The sequence below is a fragment of the Megascapheus bottae genome, chromosome X, assembly GCF_031878675.1.
Source record: "Megascapheus bottae isolate mThoBot1 chromosome X, mThoBot2.hap1, whole genome shotgun sequence".
Lineage (NCBI taxonomy): Eukaryota > Metazoa > Chordata > Mammalia > Rodentia > Geomyidae > Megascapheus > Megascapheus bottae.
The window spans coordinates 46,541,959-46,562,271 of record NC_143547.1 but is presented as its reverse complement, the minus strand read 5'-3'; the positions used below and the strand labels follow the sequence as shown (position 1 = coordinate 46,562,271).

Below are 20,313 nucleotides of genomic sequence, written 5' to 3'. Positions count from 1 at the left end.
CTAAGAGATGGGAAGGCTACAGAACACTGCCACTAGCTACCCGCATTACTCTGAAGAGTGATTGCCAGGAATACAGGCAGCCAAGGTGAGAGCTACACAAAACCATTTTATGTCATCTAGCCAAGCCAGGAATATCTCCACACTTGGTTTTGAGAGAAAGGAAGTGAAAGAACAGAGGAGGGGGGAGGGGGGGAGGGGGAGAGGGAGAGGGAGAGAGCAGGGTTGAATGAAAAAGATGGGGAGAAAAGGGGGAGGAGGAGAGAGAGGAGACAGAACTATGGAGACAGATATACATAAAGCAGGAAGGATAGACAGTAGAATGGGGAAATATCAGTATTTGTCTCTATCTATATTCATAAACAGAGAAAGAGAATAAATAGAAAGTGAGATTGAGGTAGGAGTATCAAGCCAGTGAGTTAAGCTCAGTATGGTCATTTTTCAAAATCCTAAATAAATACTGAAAGTTAAAAATAAATGTGTAGTCTGGGCATCAGTGGCTCACACCTGCATTCCTAGCTACTCAGGAAGCTGAGCTGTGAGGATTGCAGTTCAAAGCCATCCTGGGCAGGAAAGTCTGAAATTCAATAAACTATTCAAACAATCTGGAAGTGGAGCTGTGGTTCAAGTGGTAGAGTTCTAGCCTTGAGCACAAAAGCTCAGGGACAGCATCTAGGAGATGAGTTTAAACCCCAGGACCAGTATAATAACTACACTGATTAATTAAATAATTAAGCAAATAGATGTCTAAATTCTCTCTCCAATGATTGGGCTGTTACAGTGCTAGTTATAATTGCATGGGAATTCAAAAGAGTTTTCTCTATGAGTTGTCTGCTCATAGAGGGCAGACAACTAGTGCCAAAGCATATGGGCCATCCAGCTACCTTGAATTAATATAATCTTATTTTGGCAGTACTAGGGTATGAACTCAGGTCCTAACCTAACTAGGCAGGCAGGCTACTCCTTCATCTCTGGAAAGGTTTTGGTGCTTACTCTGGAGCTTGAACTCAGGGCCTGGGTGCTGTTCCTGAGAGCTTTTGTGCTCAAGACTGACACTCTACTACTTAAGCCACAGCTCTGCTTCTGGCTTTTTTGTTGTTTCATTGGATAAAAGTCTTAGATTTTGCTGCCCAGGCTGACTTCAAACTGCAATCTTCGGATGTCAGTCTCCCAAGTGGCTAAGATTACAGGTGTCAGCTGTCAATGACCAGAATCCCTGCTAGCTATTTGTTCATTTGGTTGTGAGGCTTGAACTCCAGTTCTAGGAGCTGTTCTTGAGCTCTTTTGCTCAAGGATAATGCTCTACCACTTTGAGCCACACCTCCACTTCTGGTTTTTGCGTAGTTAGAGATAAGAGTCTCACAGGGACTTTTCTGAACTGGCTGGATTGGAACCGCAAACCTCAGATCTTATCCTGCTGAGTAGCTAGGATTACAGGCGTGAACCACCGGCACTCGGCATGCCTGCAATTTTTAATAAATAGTTTCAGGTCTAATGCCTATTGCATTATCTTTTGAGAAAAATGAAGATGGCTTCCACTTGAGCATAGGACTGGGGGGAGGGAAGGAGGGAGGAAAGGAGGCCCATTTCTGTCCCTATTTAGCTGGTGAGAAAAAAATATACTCAAGGCTGAAGACAGACCTACCTAGGTACTTAAGAACTTATTACCCTGGCTCCATTTAGAACAGCCCTACCCCCAAGCCAGTATGTCAACTTTAAGATAACAAACTTCCTCAAACCGACCTACTATTAAGCATGGCTATAGAGGTGGAAAGGAACATTACATGCCAATACTTTTTGGCAGAGCTACCTTGAAAGCAACCATTAAGGCAGAGACCCTTGTTTATACACTGTATGTATAAACAACTCATGAAGGTTGTTAGGTCTGGGCACCAGTGGTTCACACCTATAATCCTAACTACTTAGGAGGCTGAGATCTGAAGACTATGATTAAAAACCATCCCTGGCAGGAAAGTCTGTGAGATGCTTTTATCCAAATAACCACCAGAAAACTGGAAGTAGTGCTGTGGCTCAAAGTGGTAGAGCTCTACCTTTAAGCAAAAAAGCTTGGGGACAGCACTTGGGCCCTGAGTTCAAGCCCCATGATTGATTGACAAAAAGTACAAAAGTTGTTGGAAATTCATAAATTCCCAATCTTGACCCATCTCTTTTGCACTTACCTCTTTCTCAGCATTAGGCTTCTGAGATCTCCATTACTTGCATAATAGTTTCAATCCTGATTGTGTAGTTCAGACCTCATCCTGCTGGTCCAATTCCAGTCTGCTACATGGTTCCTAGATCTCATGGTTGACAAAGCCTGCTCTCTGGTAAGCCTCCTGACGCCCCACATACACACATCTACCCAGTCTAGCCACCAAGAGTCACTCATGGAGCTGGATGGGAAGAGCAAGTAGGGCCTACATTCTTATTTCCCCAGATACTGAAGCCTGCACAAAGATGACCAAGTTAACCCTCTGCTCTTCTGCTATTGGGTCTACACCCACCAGTGATCCAAAATGAGGCTTCCTATACCCAAGGATGGGAACTACAATGATACCTAAGGCTGTCTGCTATCTCAGCAGGGTATGCATAGTTTGGACAGACAACCTTTGTACACATTATTGCCAATCTCCATGACAAGGTACAGGTTATGTCTTTCATTTACAGCTGAGGATATTGAGGTTTATGAATCTCATCTATTTAAAATCACACCGCTGATAAGTTGTAAAGTCAGAGATGAGACCCTCAGTTGTTTGAGTCCAAATTTCATATCAGTTCATCTCTTGTAGATCTTTAGAAATTCTTTCTGAATTTGTCATCCAGAAAATCTGACAAAGAGTATATATGCATATGGAATATACATAGGGAGCGATCATAATCATGTAGCTCCCTCAAACAATTAACCTAATAGTTTAACAAAATAGATACCAGAAAGCTGCGCATGCATTGTGGGGAAGACATCAAAGGGAGGGGGAACGATGAATGGAGAGAGGAAGGGTGGGTGAGTGCAGTCCTAATATTCAATGCACATGTGTGAAGATGGAAACAATTGGAGGAGATGCATGGGCTTGGGATGGATGGGGAAGAATGATGGAAGGGAAGACATGGATCATAGCACATGGTACTCATAAACTGATTTTTTTAATTGACACCTCCGTATGACTACTTAAAATTAATTAAAATTCCCTGCATCCACTAAATAAAGTGCTTTTTCCTACAAAATAAACATTCTGAAAAAGAGCTTCAAATAATGAATGAATACAGTTGAAATGAATACAATTTGGAAATCGTAGTGTGTGTGTGTGTGTGTGTGTGTGTGTGTGTGTGTGTGTATTGGGGCTTGAACTCAAAGCCTTGAGCTTATTTGTCCTATTTGCTAGGTGATACCCTAGCACTTGAGCCATATCTCCAGATTTGATTTGTGTTTTTAACAGTGCTGGGGCTTGAACTAAAGGCCTCACATCTGCTTGGCATGCTTGCTCAGAACTGGCAGTCTACTAATAGAGCCACACCTCCACAGTACCACAGTGGTGCCACACTTAAAATTTTATTCATTTTTATAAAAGAATGTCATTGTTAAAAGAATGCTTGAGGAATAGCAAGGAGCACAATAGCCCCACACACTTCAGCTTAAGTGAAGCAGTCCCTGACAGATGGTATCCTGTTCTGGGATCCTTATTTGGAGGGCTATACAATATGTAAGAAGGCTGGAGAGGTGATTAAGAGACACAGCACATGGGGAAATATTATAAAGAACTTACTATGGTCTTACTGTTCACAGACTCCAGAAATTCAGTTGTTGTCCCCTAAGCCATAGTATTTAGAGAAGGGACCTTTAGAAGGTGATGAGGTAATAAGGACTCCATCCTCACGAATGGAATTACTTTTAAAAGTAATCCAGCAAAGTGCCAGTGGCATAGGAGGTTCTTCATGGGTTACAAAGATCACATAGGAAATGTGATCTAGCATCAGGAGAGAAGTAGCACTTTCCTGGCTGGCAGCTCTAGATCTTAGTCCCACCCAGCCACCTCCATTCCACACTTCATAACTCCTCGTTACATTATCAATCCCCAAACTCTCTTTCCTCAATGAGCCTTGACATAGGACCTTGACTCAGGACCACAAGAGTTCACTAGGAAGAGGAAGAGAGGCAAAAAGCAAACAGCACAGGAAGGAATACACTGGAGCTGCCCTAAGCCAGGGCTAACTTTCCTCAGAGGTCCTGCAAAGAAAGTCCTGCCAGGCACTACTGGCTCACACCTGTATTCCTAGCTACTCAGGAGGCTGAAATCTGAGGATAGTAGCTTGAAGCTAGCCTAGATAGGAAAGTTCATGAGACTCTTATCTCCAATTATACCCAGGCCATAAAGTCAAGTACCAGGACTGGTACAAAAAAATCCCATTAGATGCTGGTAGCTTATGCCTGTAATCCTAGCTACTTAGGAGGCTGACAGCTGAGGATCTAGGTTCAAAGCCAATCCAGGCAGAAAAATCTGTAAGACTTTTTTTGCCAGTCCTGGGGCTTGAAATGGGGACTGGGCATTGTCCCTGAACTTCTTTTGCTCAAGGCTAGCTCTTTACCACTTGAGCCACAACACCATTTTCAGCTTTTTCAGTGTATGTAGTACTGAGGAATTGAACCCAGTGCTTCTTGCATACCAGGCAAGCAATCTACCACTAAGCCACATTCCCAGCCCCAGTAAGACTCTTTAAGCACTAAAATGCTGGAGGTGGAGCTATGGTTCAGGTGGTAGAGTTTCAAACATGAGTGAAAAGGACAAATGAGAGCATAAGGTCCTGAGTTCAAGCCACAGTAACACACACACACACACACACACACACACACACACACACACACACACAGAATCCAAGGGAGACCTTTATCTTCCACCTACTAAAGGGAAATGAGAAGGCAGTATCCATGAAGTGGGCCCTCACCAGACACTAGATATGCCAGTGCTTTCATCATGAACTAGTCAGCCAGCTTCCAGAAAGAGAAGAAATAAATTTCAATGGCACATTGTTAGAGCAGCCTGAACATTCTAAGGACTAGGCTGTTCAGCCTAGAAAAAGACAATTCTAGGTGAATCCATTTTTGTCATGCTTCTTCCATCTTTCTCACCCAGGATAAAACCAAAGACACTGTGTGTGTGTGTGTGTGTGTGTGTGTGTGTGTGTGTGTGTGTGTGTGTGTGTGTGTGTGTGTGTGTGTGTGTGTGTATTGGCACCTAAACTGAGGGATTGGGTGCTCTCCCTTGCCTTTTTTGCTCAAGACTAGAGCTCAGTCTGCCAGTTGAACCACAGGTCTGCTTCTGGCTCTTTGCTTGTTAACCACCAATGCCTGGCAATTGTCAAAGTCTTTTAAATGGTCTTGTAGGAGCTTTTGTTGTTGTTTGCTGGTCCGGGAGCTTGAACTTAGGGCCTGAGCTTTTTCACTCAAGATTTTTTCACCCAAGTGCCCTTGAAGAAGAGTTTTAAATCCCTAAATTTTAGGCTAGTAAAATCAGTTTTTTTTCCCCAACGAAGCACCTTTTTGTAGCAGGGTAATTTCTGGAAACATTCATGTTTCTTTGTCTCTCTGTGTACTCCCTATTACCCTGTGCCACATAAATAGGCCCTTAATAGACCCTTTACATTTTGTACAAGTGATATCATTTATATAGAAAGATTTGTCTAACAGAATGATACAAGGTTTACAAAGCAAGTCCGTAATATCAATTATAGTAGGTTTTGCCTTTTGAGATCAAGTCTAGGTAGTTTTTCACCACTGTTCCTGCCATGAACACAGGTTAAATGCTTTTTGAGGGCAGATTTGTGCTTGGAATCCATATTACAACAGTGGCAATTATATAGTCAATCTCTACTATGCATGTTCAAGTGGTCCTGAAGTGTGCTGTTAGCCATAAAGGTCTTCAAACACACAGAACACTGAAAGGCCCATATGTCCATGTGCCCTTTAATGTGTTGGTTGAGGTTTTTCTTCTGTGTAAATGTTTGTCCACACTGTAAGCACAAGAAGAGCTTATGCAACTTAAGGTGATGCAGATACTTTTCAGCATGAAGAAAGCTACCAGGACACCTGGGACACTGGTGCCTTAGTGAATAACTCTCTCCCAGATTCGGAATCTCATTCACTGTACCATGACTTCCATTAGTATTCTCACAAAATAAGTCCTGGCCTTGATTTCCAGGAACATCCACTCCTCTGCTTTCAACTGTAGAATTGATCAGTGAATGCTGTGTTTCTGAGAAGTACATATTTGCTTCTGATGTGGTACAAGGCTATGGAAACTGCTCTATTTTCAATACCAGGTGTACTCATAGACTCCACCTGGAGAATACAAATTTCATTTTCTTTAAGATCTATGTCTACAGTAGAGAGATCTAGTGAATTCATTTCTTTCCCTCTGATGTCAAGCTTCTACTGTGGACTGTAACATACTTGTTTGCCTTTTCTTTGACATGGAGATCTATGTTCACAGGTTTATCTTTTGAAGTTTCAATTATCTCAGTCTCTATTGGAAGACCCCTTATTTTAGTTATTTTGTTTTTGTTTTTGTACTGAGAGAAGCTCCCACTGTGTAGATTAGGCTGTCCTTGAACTTGTGATCCTTCTGCCATAGCTCTCTACCACGTGAGTCACAGCTATACTTCTAGCCTTTCAGTGGTGAATTGTAGACTCAGAGTCTCACGGACTTCCCTGCCAGAGCTGACTATGAACCTTGACCCTCAGATCTCAGCCTCCTGAGTAACGAGGATTACATGCATGAGCCACTGGCACCCAGTTTTATAGGCCCCTTTTTGCCCTTCCTAGACCTAACACTGCACCTGTGATCTTCTAGCATAACCTCTCACTGCATTTTAGCAGTTAGTTCTAGAACATGTGATCTGTTCTCAGCTCAGGAGATCAGGTCCTCTAGAATGTGACCTACTCTGAGTACTCTCACTATATTTTAAGTTGCAGCTACCATCTCTCTTTCCATACTCTATTTTTTTCTATTGTACCTATTACCATTTGACTTACTGTATCTTTTGTTTGTCATTTGCTCCCTCTTATATAAACTCTGTGAGGGGCAGGGTTCTATATTTCCTGTTTATTGTTGCAACTTAAGAACCACAAACATACCTGGTACGTCATAGACACTCAATATTTGTTAACACAGAGAACACCATCCTTGTCTTCCACTTTTGAAGGGTTATTAATTGGGAAAAAGAAGCAGAATAGCAGTGTTTCTTTGGCTCCTAGAAATTAAGCTAGATCAACTTGAGCTTCATATAAAATGGGACATCTCAGCCCAGCACTGGTGACTCAAGTCTGTAATCCCAGATACTCAGGAGACTAAAATCTCAGGATCCAGTTCAAAGCCAGCCTAAGCAAGAATCTCTGTGAGACTATCTCCAATTAACCAGCAAAAAGCTGAAAGGGAAGCTGGCTCAAGGCTAGTACTGTACTACTTGAAAAAAAAGTCAAGGGAGAGTTCCAGGAAGGTTCTGAGTTCAATCCCTAGTACTAGCATGCACACACACACACACACACACACACACACACACACACGCACACACGAAGGAACATCTCATATTGTAAAATTTATCCAGAATTGTATGCCATTAGTGAGAGCAAGCATTGAGACAAATGATGTAGACAGAAGTCAAGCAACAAAAGTAGTAGAGTGAAGAAAGAACAACAGCATGAAATTCTGTTCTCCAAATGCCCAGGAAGCAGAACCTTAAAGCTCTAAATTATAGGCTAGTCAAATCACTTGAGCCTCAGCACCACTTCTGGCTTTTTTCTTTGTATGTGGTACCAAGGAATCAAACCCAGGTCTTTGTGCATGCACTCTACCACTAGGCCAAACTCCAGGCCTCATGTTTCTTTGTCTCTTGTCTCTCTGTGCTCTCCCTCCCAATTACCTTGTTCCATATGAATAGGCCCTTAACAGATCCCTTCTTTTTAATTATTTTGTTTTTGTTTTTAGACAAGATCAGGCTGCGCTTAAACTTGTGATCCTTCTGCCATGGCCTCCCAAATGCTAACATTATATTTTCAGGCCTGGCCAACATTAATGACTTGTCTTTTGTAAGTTCTGTGGACAAGAAACGGTTAATATGCAAGGTGCCAGTAGCTCACACCCATAATCCTACTCAGGAGCCTGAGATCTGAAGATCACTGTTCCACAACCAGCTCAGGCAGAAAAGTCTGAGCTACTCTTATCTCCACTTAACCAGGAAATAGCCGGAAGTGACAAGATATGGATCAAGTAATAGAGCGCTATCCTTGATCAAAAAACGAAGTGACAGCACCTGAAGTCAAGTCCCAGTACTGCTAATACTGATAAACAAAACCAGCCAGGTGTGGGGGAGTAGGATTATAGGTGTGAGCTACTGGCACCTTTGTATATTAACCGTTTCTTATCATTTCAACATGTGACTTTGTTCCATTTTTGCCTCCTTGAAGGACATTATGTTACTTTTAATCATAATTTTTGTGATCTGCATAGCCTTCGCTTCCTGTTAGTGATAAATGCATCTCAGGAGACCTTAGGAAGACATATGAGGTTCCTCATGGGCTAGAAAGATCACAAAGGAAATGTGCTCCAGTATCAAGGAGAGAAGATGTAAGAAAGCTAGAGACAAACAGAGGAGGTAGCAAAGCGTCCAGAACCCATCAGAAAGCAATAGCTGTCTCAGATAAAGAGACCATTTCCCACTGAGGCTATTAAAATGATTTACAATTAAGTAACTTTTCATGAGGCACTGCTCCAATTGACAGGTCTGAGTGGCAGGAGGGCCATTCTCCAGGTATCTAAGTGCTTCTGTCTATTGACTCACTGTTATTCATCATCCTTCTTGGATGCTTACAGGTTTAAGCTGGAGGAGGGTTCAACCCACCTGGCTGGATACTATTCCCTGAGACCCAGAGGGAGTCCCATTCTAGGTGGACAAAGCCTCAAACCCCTGTTAAATTCAGGCTTGGTGTTGGGAAGCTAGGCTGGGCTCCACTCAGTAGGATAGAGAAAGAGCCCAAGGTATCTTTCTGCTGTTGAATACTGTTACCCAGGGCCAGCTGCTGGAAGCAATGTTAGGATTCCACACTTAATGTTCAACTGATCAACAGATTAATTTAATGCAGTACATTACATGTGATACCTCTCTCTCTCTCTCTCTCTCTCTCTCTCTCTCTGTCTACCTACCTACTACCTCCCTTCCTATCTACCTATCTATCACAAGATGGGTAGTTCAGTGATCTTCTGTATGAATTTTGGGAAAAGTTTTAACCTCTTTGAAACACTCATTTTCTTATCTAAAATAGAGCTAATAGCAAGGCCAATCTCTTAGAGTTAAGGTATTATGCAAGAAAACATAAAATGTCTTTAGTACCTGGACCTTATCAGAGATATCATTTCTTCTGTGCTTGAAGACTTATTTTTATTTTATAAATGAGCATATTAAGTTCATAATAGAAGCAAAAGGAAAGAGAGAATAGTTTGACCCGGTTTTCTGAAGAAAGATGAACTTCCCATTGGATATAGACAGTGTTAGTGGTCCATTAGATATCCATACCTGGTTCCCTCCCTCTTTGGAAGTATATCTTTGGTTTAGTTGGTTGAGTAGTGGCCTACTGCTGTTGAAGGCCTTTCTGATTGGCTCCCTGGGACCTAACAGCCTGAGTATGTAAGTTCTTTTCTGAAAGGACCCTGGTTAGGCAAGCAGGGTCCATTAGACTTTCTCTCCTTCCCCAGTCTCCTCTACAACCTGCACAAATCAATTCTCTTCTGCATGCCTCCATTTATTTCCTCATCTGTAAGTGGAGAGGAGATGACCTGTTGCCTACCTACTTCTTAGGGCCTTGTAGAGGATAATGGAGATTTAAGGAATCTGTAAGTACCTTCCCTCAAGTCATTTGCTATGTCCATCTTCCAGGCACCAAGCAACCCAGTTAAATCGCAGAAAATATCCAGAGAGGACAGAAGATGTGGGTTCAAGTTCCTTCTAGTGGGTGGGACTTGTAGGTTTCAAACAACTTGCCCACAGCCATCTCCAAGGTCTTGCACAAAATTACCTTATCTGTTACATTTACATCTACCGGAAAGAAAAACAGAACAAAGGAATCCCACTCAGCAGGTACAGCCCTGGCCCTCAAGCACACCACAGAACAGCATGGAGCTCATTGTAGTGGCTTCTTACTGATAAAATGTCTTAAGAAGTTCCCTGAATAAACACCTCCCCCAACTTCAAAGAGGAAGCAGCAAAAGGCAGTCACCTGTCAGGGCAAAACAGGAAGGCTTCTTACCATTCATCTTGTCCAGCAGGTCGAATGCACCAGTCATTGGGCACCACAGAAAGTACTCATAGAATCTTACCCCAGGCCATGTGAGTCAGAATGGGTGAGAGCGAGGGGGAGTGTTGGAGTTAGGTAGTAGACAAAGACCTATGGGTCATTCTGAGATAGCTTAACATTCTGATTTTGCCCAAGGCCTAATTGGTTAATGAGAGATTAAAATTGAAAAAGAGAGATTAAAAATGAAAAAGCTAATGGAAAGGTTCCAGGACCTGACTTCAAGCCTCAGTCCTGCCTTTCTAAAAAAGCTACTTCAGACTTCTGGCTTGGTGATTACAGTTGAAACTTCTACCACACCCAGTGCCAGATAGCCTTGTTTGCCAAGAGCCAAGGCTAAATGGATTAGAGAAACCAAGATTATAAGCACAATCACCTTCTCCTAGTTAGTGACCCAGGCAGATGCTTGTATGAGTAACAGGAAGTTGGAAATAATTCCTGCCTAGCCTGACTGTCCTGGACACCAGCACATGGACCCAGGGGGACAATTATTGCCCTATACCTCTGGTACCCACTGGAAGATACCCTACAATATAAGGTAGAAGCTCCACATTCCTCCTTGCCCAGCCCCACAGGTAAATATGTATCTCTGAAGGAAGTTATATATAGAGAGATTTATTGGACTATCCTACCACCAGACATTGTGTGTGTGTGTGTGTGTGTGTGTGTGTGTGTGTGTGTGTGTGTGTGTGTGTATAAGTGCGTGTGTATGTGTTTTGTTACTGGGGCTTAACTCAGGGCCTCATGCTCTCACTTGACTTTTCCATTCAAGGCTGGTGCTCTACCACCTAAGACATACCTCCACTTCCAATTGGAAATAAGAGTGTCAGGGATTTCTCTGCCTAGGCTGGCTTCAGAGTTCAATACTCACATCTTAGCCTCTTGAGTAGTTAGGATTACAGGCATGAGCCACCAGTGCCCAAGCACACACATCCTTTCGATCAAGTCACTAGCAGGAGGCAGCCCAAACTAAGTCCAACTTCAGAAGTGCTAGCTAGTGTCATCATAGAATGGAAGGTCTGATGGAGTTAAGAACAGGGATCTCTGACTGAAGAACAAGGCATGGTCTGAATGGAGAACTTACGTTTCTTCATTTAGTTTTAGCTCTTACCCCTTCCACCTTCTTGGTTTCTCAATTTCCCTGTAAAGGCAAACTCCCAACCACAGATCACAGGAATGCTGCTGTGCAACAAACCACAAGAATGCATTTTAATGACTGGGGGGGTCCCTCCTGGACCCAGAAGTTTATTAGCATTCTGCAAAAGAAATATGTTGTAACATACAAGCAGTGCATCAAGATATCTAAATGTCAGTGAAAGCTAGAATTAGAGGAATCACTACCCAGATTCCGTGATGTCTCGGGCATGGGGAAGGGAAAGCTGAGGCACAGCAAGAGGCCCCACTCCCCTTTCTATTCTGGGAGAGGAAGAATTCTTCGTACACCTAGGCTGAAGATGTACAGCTCTGCTTTTTCTTCCCTCCTTCCCCCAGCCATTTTATTTAATATGACCTAATGTACATTCCTGTTTCCTACCCCAACACTACCTCCATATACAGCAGGGAAAATAAGCACCAATAGTAACAAGAATAATAATTAACACCCCTCCTCTTAATAGACCCAACCCTCACACATAGACATGCCATGTGGATTTTCTTCTTTGGAGTGACTACAGGATGTAAAATAAGGCATCGGGCCAGCTAGCCATGCCCCTGAAAGTCACTGTAACCCAAAGTACCATCCACATGTGAGCTGGAGTAGAGTGGGGGAAGGGGGAATGGTAGTAGGAGGACAGATTCCCCCAAAGCAGCAAGAGGGGGGTCAAGGAGTTCCCCAAAGTCTGTTCTGGACAACTGTCACAATCCACTGGGCTCCTGGAAGGTCCTCAACGAGATGATGATTTTTTTTCGATGGTTTCAGCATCATTGCCATCTGGCTCCCCCAACTTCTCGAGGAACGGAGGTGTACTTAAACCCCCCGGGTCCTCTTCACTGGGTGGAGAATGTCCCCAACATGCTCCTTTGGAGAAACTCAATATGACAAATAGCACAACATGGACATTCTGGTTTCAAAAATAGAAGCAAAAAACCAACCAAACAAACAAACATAAGGTGGTGGGGAAAAGTATGAATATTCACAGATCTACATACAGGGAAAGAGGATACAACAGAGAAACACAACGCTATACAATGCGCTGTCTATCAGGTTCCATGTGCTCACACAGGCCATGTCTTCGGTACCTAGACATCTTCTGCTGTCCGTATCATCAGGGGAAGGAACTAACAGTGTGACACAGCAGGGAGAGGAGAGGAGGGGGAATGGGAGGGCCATAGGCAGTTGAGATGACAGGCCTCTCTGCACAAGCAGCAGCGGTTTTTGTGTCATCTTTGTGTTTGTTTAAAACTGTAAACAGCACCGCTTACAAATAAAACATATCCGAAAAGAACCATTGATAAACATTGTTTTCCATGAATATAAAATGCAAAAAATACAAAAATAGATTAATTGGCTTCTGAGATATATATATATATATATATATTAAAAACAACTTGGATGCAACATACACATGGGTAAACTTTGAAGTCTCCCTGCTAAATGCCCTCCCCCATGCCTCCCCCCTAGTTACTGAGCCTGGGGGCCAAGGCAGGTATGATAGTGGCACTGGCACACGTGAGAAAGCTGCTAGCAGGATGAGGGCATATACCCAGGGTCCTTTGGACAGCACTGACAGAGGAAAGAGACTGGTGTTCTATTGAAGCATTTATGGTGGGAGGCGTGCAGCCTGGTACCCAAGCTAAAGCCAGAAGGACCCCAAGGCAGGGCTTCCTTGGAGGCTCTAAAGCACCAAGAAACTGGCATCCTGGCCTGGGAGAGGCCTGCTGGGTGGCCTTCATGAGCTACATTCACTGGCCCTCCAAAGGGCCAGTCTCATCTGAACCCTATCAGGATCAAAGCTGATACTACCTAGGCCTACTGGGTAGCAAAATGAGGGCAGCTACCTCCTCTCAAGTCCCATCTCATGAAATGCCAACCAAAATCATTATCCTAGGACCTTGCAATGGAGACACGATGTTCATCTGACCACAGCCTAGGTATTGGACCTATCAACACTTCCAATAAGTTAGAGTAGAGTTGGTCCCGACCAAGCAAGCACTTGCCGATTTAGAGAGGGGCCTGGAGCTTGGATGGCTTTCCCATTGCCACTCGGTATTGCCATGACCACATCCTCAGGAAGGAGTTTCTTCCTTTCTCTTTTGGGCTGCAGCTGGTAGTTGGTCATGACTTGCTCATCTCTAGCTAGTCAAAAGAACCTGCAGCCATAGATCTCAATGGCCCACTTTCGATGGTGAAGACTCTGTCTCTGGGATAGCAAGACCACTGAAAGAAATTACAGGCCATGCTGCTTCAAGCCATAAAGACCTTACTCAACTCCAGGTCCTAGGCTGTGGTGTGCAACCTTATAAAGTCCAATGAAGGATGTCAGGGCAATGATAGCTCCCCTCAGAGACTGGATCTCACTACCCTTCTGGCCCCTGCGGGGCTCTCTGAGCCCTTGTTAGAAGGCTGATCTCCTTCTTTTCCCATATAGGCTGGTAGCTCTTCTCCAGCAGGCTATGGAGGCTGGTGATAGCTCTACTCCTTGCGGTGGCTGGCACAGTCCACATGCAGACAGGAGCTCAAGCTGCCCTGACAGAAGAGGCGAGAGGTGGGTTTTTCTCCTGTTGTGAAGGCATTTGGTGAGTGTTTACTTCTTGCCAAACATCCACGCCAATTTCAGTCTCACCCTCCCAAAGCAACTTTGGTAAGAGGCCAGATGGTTTGCAATCTGGGCACTTCCCTTTTGGAATGCTTGGGGTGAGGAGGCCTGGCTTTCCCTCTTTCATCCTCCAAGCTCCAGATCAGATGCTTTTCTCACAATGTAGCCTAGAGAACTGATGTGGATCTCTTGAAGGCCCTTGGTGGTGGGGACATGAAAAGTCATGTGGCTATTGCCAGGAGTGTAGACTCCAACAGTCAGATTTTCACTTGTCAGGGAGGGCACAGGGCCAATCCCAATCCGAAACGGTGACAAAGACCAGCATGGCCATATCCTCTGGCCAAGAAACAGTTGGCCCACAAAGTCACCTTGACTTGGAGGGCTAACAGCATCTGTTTTCAAGTTAAATCTCCCTCCCTCCCTCCCTCCCTCCCTCTCTCCCTCCCTCCCTCCCTCTCCCTCTCCCTCTCCCCCCCCCCCCCTCTCTCTCTCTCTGTCTGTCTCTCTCTCAGGAATGGTTAGAGCCATATTGACTCTTCTCTTAACAGATATGAAGATGGCTGGGAGTGAGGAGGTGGTAGTGGGGACAGGGGCAAAAGGGACAAGATTGATAATTTGGGTCAATACATCCAGGCCAAAAGCAAATTTAGTATGTCATTTCCACTAACGAAATTGAAAAGGAACCTCTCTTGTGGGTGATTACCAAGAAGTTGAACCTGGCAAGATAACCCTATTTGCAATGTTTTCCTGACAGCAAGCTCTTCCCTACCAAAACATCTCTCATCTAGTTTAACATGAAAGCTGCATGGACGCAGAACGGAGAGGGTAGTCTATTCATTTCATAAAAGGCTGCAACTGTCATGCAAATTGGAGTCCTACAGGTGAGCAGAGTCAGGGCATGTCACAGTATTTCCTCTCAAGCATCCTGGTCCTTTGATGATGCTAAGGACTTGGCTAATTGAAAGATGAAATCTCCTTAGAGAGCCCAGAACAGTAGCTGAGACGTTTTTGGTATCCAGTCTCCAGAGGGCAAGCTTGGAGCCTTTTTCCAGCATCCATCCAAATTAAGGGGTGGGCAAAGCTTAGGGACCTTTTGGGTTTGTGGGGAAAGGGATGAAGGAGTTTTCTCTTCTATAAAGTTGGGCTGCTACAGGTACCATAGTCTTGAAGTCTCTTCCCTTGTTGGTTAAGCTACATGGGCCTTTGTTGGTGATATTGTTGTTTCTTTCCCCTGAACTTCAAAAAACTCCAAAGACCTAGAGCCAATGCCCAATTTAGGTTGCATCTCTTCCTTTCTGTCAATTAAAAAAATCATGTTCCTGGTGATAAGATTAAGAAAACTTCCTTTAGAGGAAAAAAAGAAAAAAGAAATGAAAATTGGAAATTCTCAGCAACTCAAGCGGTCACGGACTTAAGAGAAGAAAAGATCCAGAGCTCAAGACTCTCATGGCAATGTCTACAGTAGAACTTTGCTTTGTCTTCTGCTAGTAAATAAACAGAATGAATCACTCCATTAATGGAACTGTTTTGTTTTGTTTTCTCTACAACCCAAAGTATGGTAGGCCAGTTTCAAAGGCCCTCATCTGGTGATGATGCCAAAGCCCGCAATAATAGGCAGCGAGACACATGCTACTGATCCTCTTTAAGGATTGCTAGCTGGGACAAATAGCTTATAGTCATCTGATGTAACAGAGGCAGCGATGCCAAGGCCAAAGGAATGGGGGTGAGGAGGATCTGTACCATAACTTCACATTGCTAACAGCAAACAAGCTCCTCCTCCCCAAGTGAGAGGCAGAGCAGACTTTGTTGCTCATCAGTTGTTTACCAGGGAGAGGGAACAGGGGGTGCTAAGGGTCCAGCCTGTCTTACAGATGCATGCTATTATATAGGTGTGTGCGTATATATCTATCTCTCTATATATAAATCACTAACTTGGCAACTGGAATAGGCACAAAATCATAGCATCCCAAACCCTGCAAGGGTCACAAGAAGAAACCCCAAAAGCAAAAACTAGAGCAGAGTAGCAGCAGCCTCCCTGGAGCAGATGTATACTCGAGCTGAACGTAGCCACGGAGGGCAGAGGAGGGAAGGGGGAAAAAAACAAGGATGAAAACTCGGAGGAGTTTTCCTTGGCCAAAAGGTTTTCAAGTGAAACAGCAATTCTCATCCCCACCCCTCTGCCCAACCCCTGATCCCCATTCACATGCTCAGGCCCCATGACCCCACTCCAGAATTGGTGATTTACTTGGCTAGGTTTCCATTCGTGGCAGTGGAGGGGTAGCTGGTAGGGAGAGAGGCACCTTGCTCAGGCCTCTCCTTTGACAGATCAAGGCTGGAAGCCCTGTAGTGACTGGGCTGAGGTCGGACCCTGGGCAGCTGAGGGATACCATGGGTAATACCCACAGGCTTGGCCTGTGGCAGAGGGTTCGGGTTGAAGCCTCCAGAAGTGGAGGAGCCACTGGGCTCATTGGCACAATGAGCAACAGGCAGCAGCACATCTCGAGGCCTAGCCCTCACACTCTGGGAGGCCTGGGACTGGAGGTTATAGCAAGGGCCCATGGGTAGAGGAAGGTGTGAAGGTCGAGCTAGCGGAGACCCAGATTCCCCAGGCACTCTTGGCTCTGGCCCTGGCCCTGGCCCTGACAGGGACATTGCCATAGCAACAGGAGGTATACAACAGCTTGCCTGCCTATACAGAGACTGGCTGGGAGGCCCATCCAACTGACTGGGGCTTATCCAGGAAGAAGCTGGTCCCACTGGAAGAGGACAGGGAGCCCAGGCAGGCCAATCATAGGCTCCTGGGGGCTCAGTGTAGAGAGACAGAGGACTATCTCGACCCCATTCTCCTTCTTCATCATCATCTTCATCTGAATCTTCCTGCTGGGCCTGTAGCTCATCAGATTCCACATAGCCCTGTGCCAGGTGGGAACTGGAGAGTTCCAACTCTAGGGTCTCCGCAGTATCAAGGGAGCGGCTTCTCCTGTTGAGCGCCATGGCAGCAGGTGGAGGTCGAGGGTGCATGCCAGGAAGTCCCAAGTATCGTGGGAGGCTGCTTACACCCCACGGCAGGCCTTGATAGAATCTGCTGTGGTAGTTGTTGAAGGCATGTTTGTGGTAGTAGCCCATCTCAAACGCTTCCAGGGAGGCTGCAAGGTCTTCGTCATTGTGGAATTCAGGATTTTCTTCACATTTGCCTTCTCCATCCCGTTCCACATCGGCGATGTCAAAGGTCACCATTGGGGGCAGCTCAGGGAGGTTTTGGGTGAAGGATGAGTCTGAATCAGAGCTACAGGACATGCTGGAGAAAAGGTTTCCATTACTGGTAAACTCCACTAGGGCTTGTGAGAAACTCACAGTGGCATTCCCTTCCTTCTCATCCTCTTCTTCCTCTGGCTCCTCTGGGGGTGAGTAAGTAGGGTAGGCCCTCCTGGGAGATCCGCCAAAATTTGCTTCTTGCATGTCTGGCTCGAACATGGCGTCACTTTGGAAGAGCTGCATCAGGCAGGTACTTTGGTCTTTCTTGGAGCATGTTCCCTCAAAACGTTTCTCCAGAGGACGAAAATCTCGCCAGTCTGGCTCACTGCTAGATGTGGCAGGGAAAGCTGATGTGGTCCCACGGTGGGTGGTCTGGGAGGCTCCTGATGCCCCTGCAACCAAGCCCATCACTGAGGGGCCTAATGGCCTCATCTGATACTCCAGGACAGGCTTCTCCTGCCAGGCTGGGCTCTCTCTTACTTTACCTTCTTGAGCATGAATCTCTCGGGTCTGGGCTTCTCGGGATCGAACCTCTCTGGCATGAGCTTCCCGAGGGTGGGCCTCCCGGGCGTAGGCCTCCCTCGCATGAGTCTCTCGGGTATAGGCTTCCCTGGCATGAGCTTCTCGAGCCCGTGCTTCTCGAGCCTCAAGCTGCTCCCGTCGAAGCTCCCAATACAATAACTGTTTCTGGATGGTCACTAGTCGTTCTTCCTCTGTCTCCATGGCCCCAGGTGGCCGGGAGGAAGAAAAGGGCTCAAAGTTGAAGAAAGGATCAAATATCTCCGAGCTACGACCGTGGAGGTCATAAAGGCAGTCATCTCCAGGTGGTGAGTGCTCAAGACTATCATCTGGCTCATAGAACTCATACAGGGCGTCTCCACTATAGCTGTCTCGGGGTAGACAGTCCATGCGGACAAGCCCCAACGCCTCCCCTGAATCATCTTCAAATCCAGGTGTAGTAGAGTCATAATATCCTTCATCACTATTGGGGGCAGACTCTTGCTGGTCACTCTGAGGAGTTAAAAGTTCCCCAGAGGCTAAGCCAGGATAAGCTGGAACAGGGTCAAGGAGCATGTACCCATGGTGGCCTGGAGATGTGGTTGGATGGTAACCCAAGTTCAGATTGGGCCTTGGGTACATCTGGGCACTTGCCCATAGATATTCTAAGTCTTCTTCTTCCTCTTCCTTGCCTTCTTCTTCCTCCTCTAACTCAACCTCCTCCTCTTCCTCCTCTTCTTCCTCATCATCATCATCTGGTAAGGCCATCTCTTCTCCACCTCCTTGGTAAGTCACCAGGCAGGAACTTCGTTTGGTTCCATCTCGATTAGCCCTCTGACCTCCAGAGGCCATGCTGTCTGTCATACTGTCCATGTCCTGTTCTGCTATAATGTCACCACAACCTGTTAGCGAGTCAAAGCTTTTCAGGGAGGTGACGTCTCCAAACAGAAGGCTCAGCTGACCCCCCACAGGGCCGTGAGGTGGATTTTCCTCTCCAGCTCCCACTTTTTCCCCTGCTTCTGGAGTGTGGGGCTCTTCCTCTAGGCCAGTGGCCTCAGAAGCAGGCTGGGGCTGCACGAGTACTAAAGGATAGGTCTCCTTGAGTTTTTCTGGATTTTTACAATCCATCTCCTCAGTAGCTTTAGCTGGTGGAGAGGGTTCTGGTATTGGTGACATTTTTGGTCCAGAGGCATCTTGAGGTTTGGTATTGTCTATCTTAGGGACCTGGAAGGTCTCTTCAGAGCAAGCTAAAGGGGCTGAGCTCATGCACTCATGAGACCCAGCTCTGGCATTTTCAGAGCCCTTGGCTCCAGGCTGATTCTGCTCAGCCCCAGCCACCTTGCTCTTCCGGTGACGACGGATACTGCTAAAAAAGCCTTTTAGACCTTTCTTTGGCTTGGGCACAGAGAGTACCTTGTCAGCTCCAGCTTTCTCTGTAACTCCAGCCACAGCTGTTTTATGTCTGGAGCCCGTCTCCAAGGCCCCATGGGCACTGTAAGAGCTGGGAAATCGGCCGGGTGATTCAGGCAGACGTTGGGAGGAGCCATTTCCTTCACCGACAGCATCATCAAGGCCATTAGCTGCTTCGCTCAGGCCATCATGTGTCTTGCTCTTGTTTATACCCTTCTTGGAGCTGCCTTTCCCAGAACCTTTGCTTCGTCCTCCTCCAAAGAAACTAGGCAGAGTACATATTCCCTTTTTGCCACCAAAGAGTTTCATGGCAGTTTTCTTCAACCTACCTGGGCCAGATGAGGGTGGCTCTGATGGTGTCCCTTCTGTTTCTTCAGCTGCTTTGTTCTTGGATCCTTTCTCTGACCCCTGGTCCTGAGCATCCCCAGAGGCTGCTGCTCCCCTGGCATGAACAGCTTCATCCTTTTGGGTCTCCATGGTGACGAAGACTACTCAGGTACACTCAGCTGAGAAGGCAGCCTCAGGATTCCAGGTGCTATTATAACATCATCAGTCAGGAAGCATCACAGTGGGGGTCTGCAGGAGAAAAGAGAGAGAGAGAGAGAGAGACAGATAATGATGAGTAAGCACTCAGCTTGAGTTTGTTTTGACAGGTGTCTGTGGGCTCAGGCTGGAATAGAACCAGAGAGAAAGTAAGGGAAAAATATGGGGGAAACCTTAATCTATTCCATATGCTTAGTTTGCTAGGCCAGCCCCCTGGGCCCCAGAGTAGTGAAATTCTACACTGAGCCAGAAACAGGCAGCTGTCACCAGCCACCCCCTCACTAGTCCACTCCCTTCAAGTTATAAGCTGAAGAGAACACTGGACAGAGGGTACTGCAGATGTGCATAAAGACCCAGTGGAGCTACTGCCGGTGAAAGGGCTCATGGATAATCAAAGGGGAGGGAAAAGGCAAAGTAGAAAGGAGGTTAGTTCTAGTATGGCAGGATTTTTTTTTTTTGAGAAAGAATGTAGCACAATGCCTGGTTGAAAGCAGGGCACTGGTGGCTTATACCGGTAAT

The 20,313-nt window shown here is 45.7% G+C and overlaps 1 protein-coding gene and 1 pseudogene across 1 annotated transcript; both read right to left on the bottom strand.

Moving 5' to 3' along the window:
• Positions 1–5,715: 5,715 nt before the first annotated feature.
• On the bottom strand, positions 5,716–10,325 carry LOC150041002 (zinc finger and BTB domain-containing protein 6-like; annotated as a pseudogene).
• A 5,981-nt stretch (positions 10,326–16,306) lies between these two features.
• Amer1 (APC membrane recruitment protein 1) lies at positions 16,307–19,800 on the bottom strand. Its single transcript, XM_090325628.1, has one exon. The coding sequence runs from the start codon at positions 19,726–19,728 to the stop codon at positions 16,330–16,332; it is 3,399 nt and encodes a 1,132-aa protein (XP_090181754.1). The 5' UTR covers positions 19,729–19,800; the 3' UTR covers positions 16,307–16,329.
• Positions 19,801–20,313: the final 513 nt, after the last annotated feature.

What these genes read in the sequence shown, in the direction of transcription:
- Amer1 (XM_090325628.1), bottom strand. Translation starts at nt 19,728, where the DNA reads ATGGAGACCCAAAAGGATGAAGCTGTTCATGCCAGGGGAGCAGCAGCC.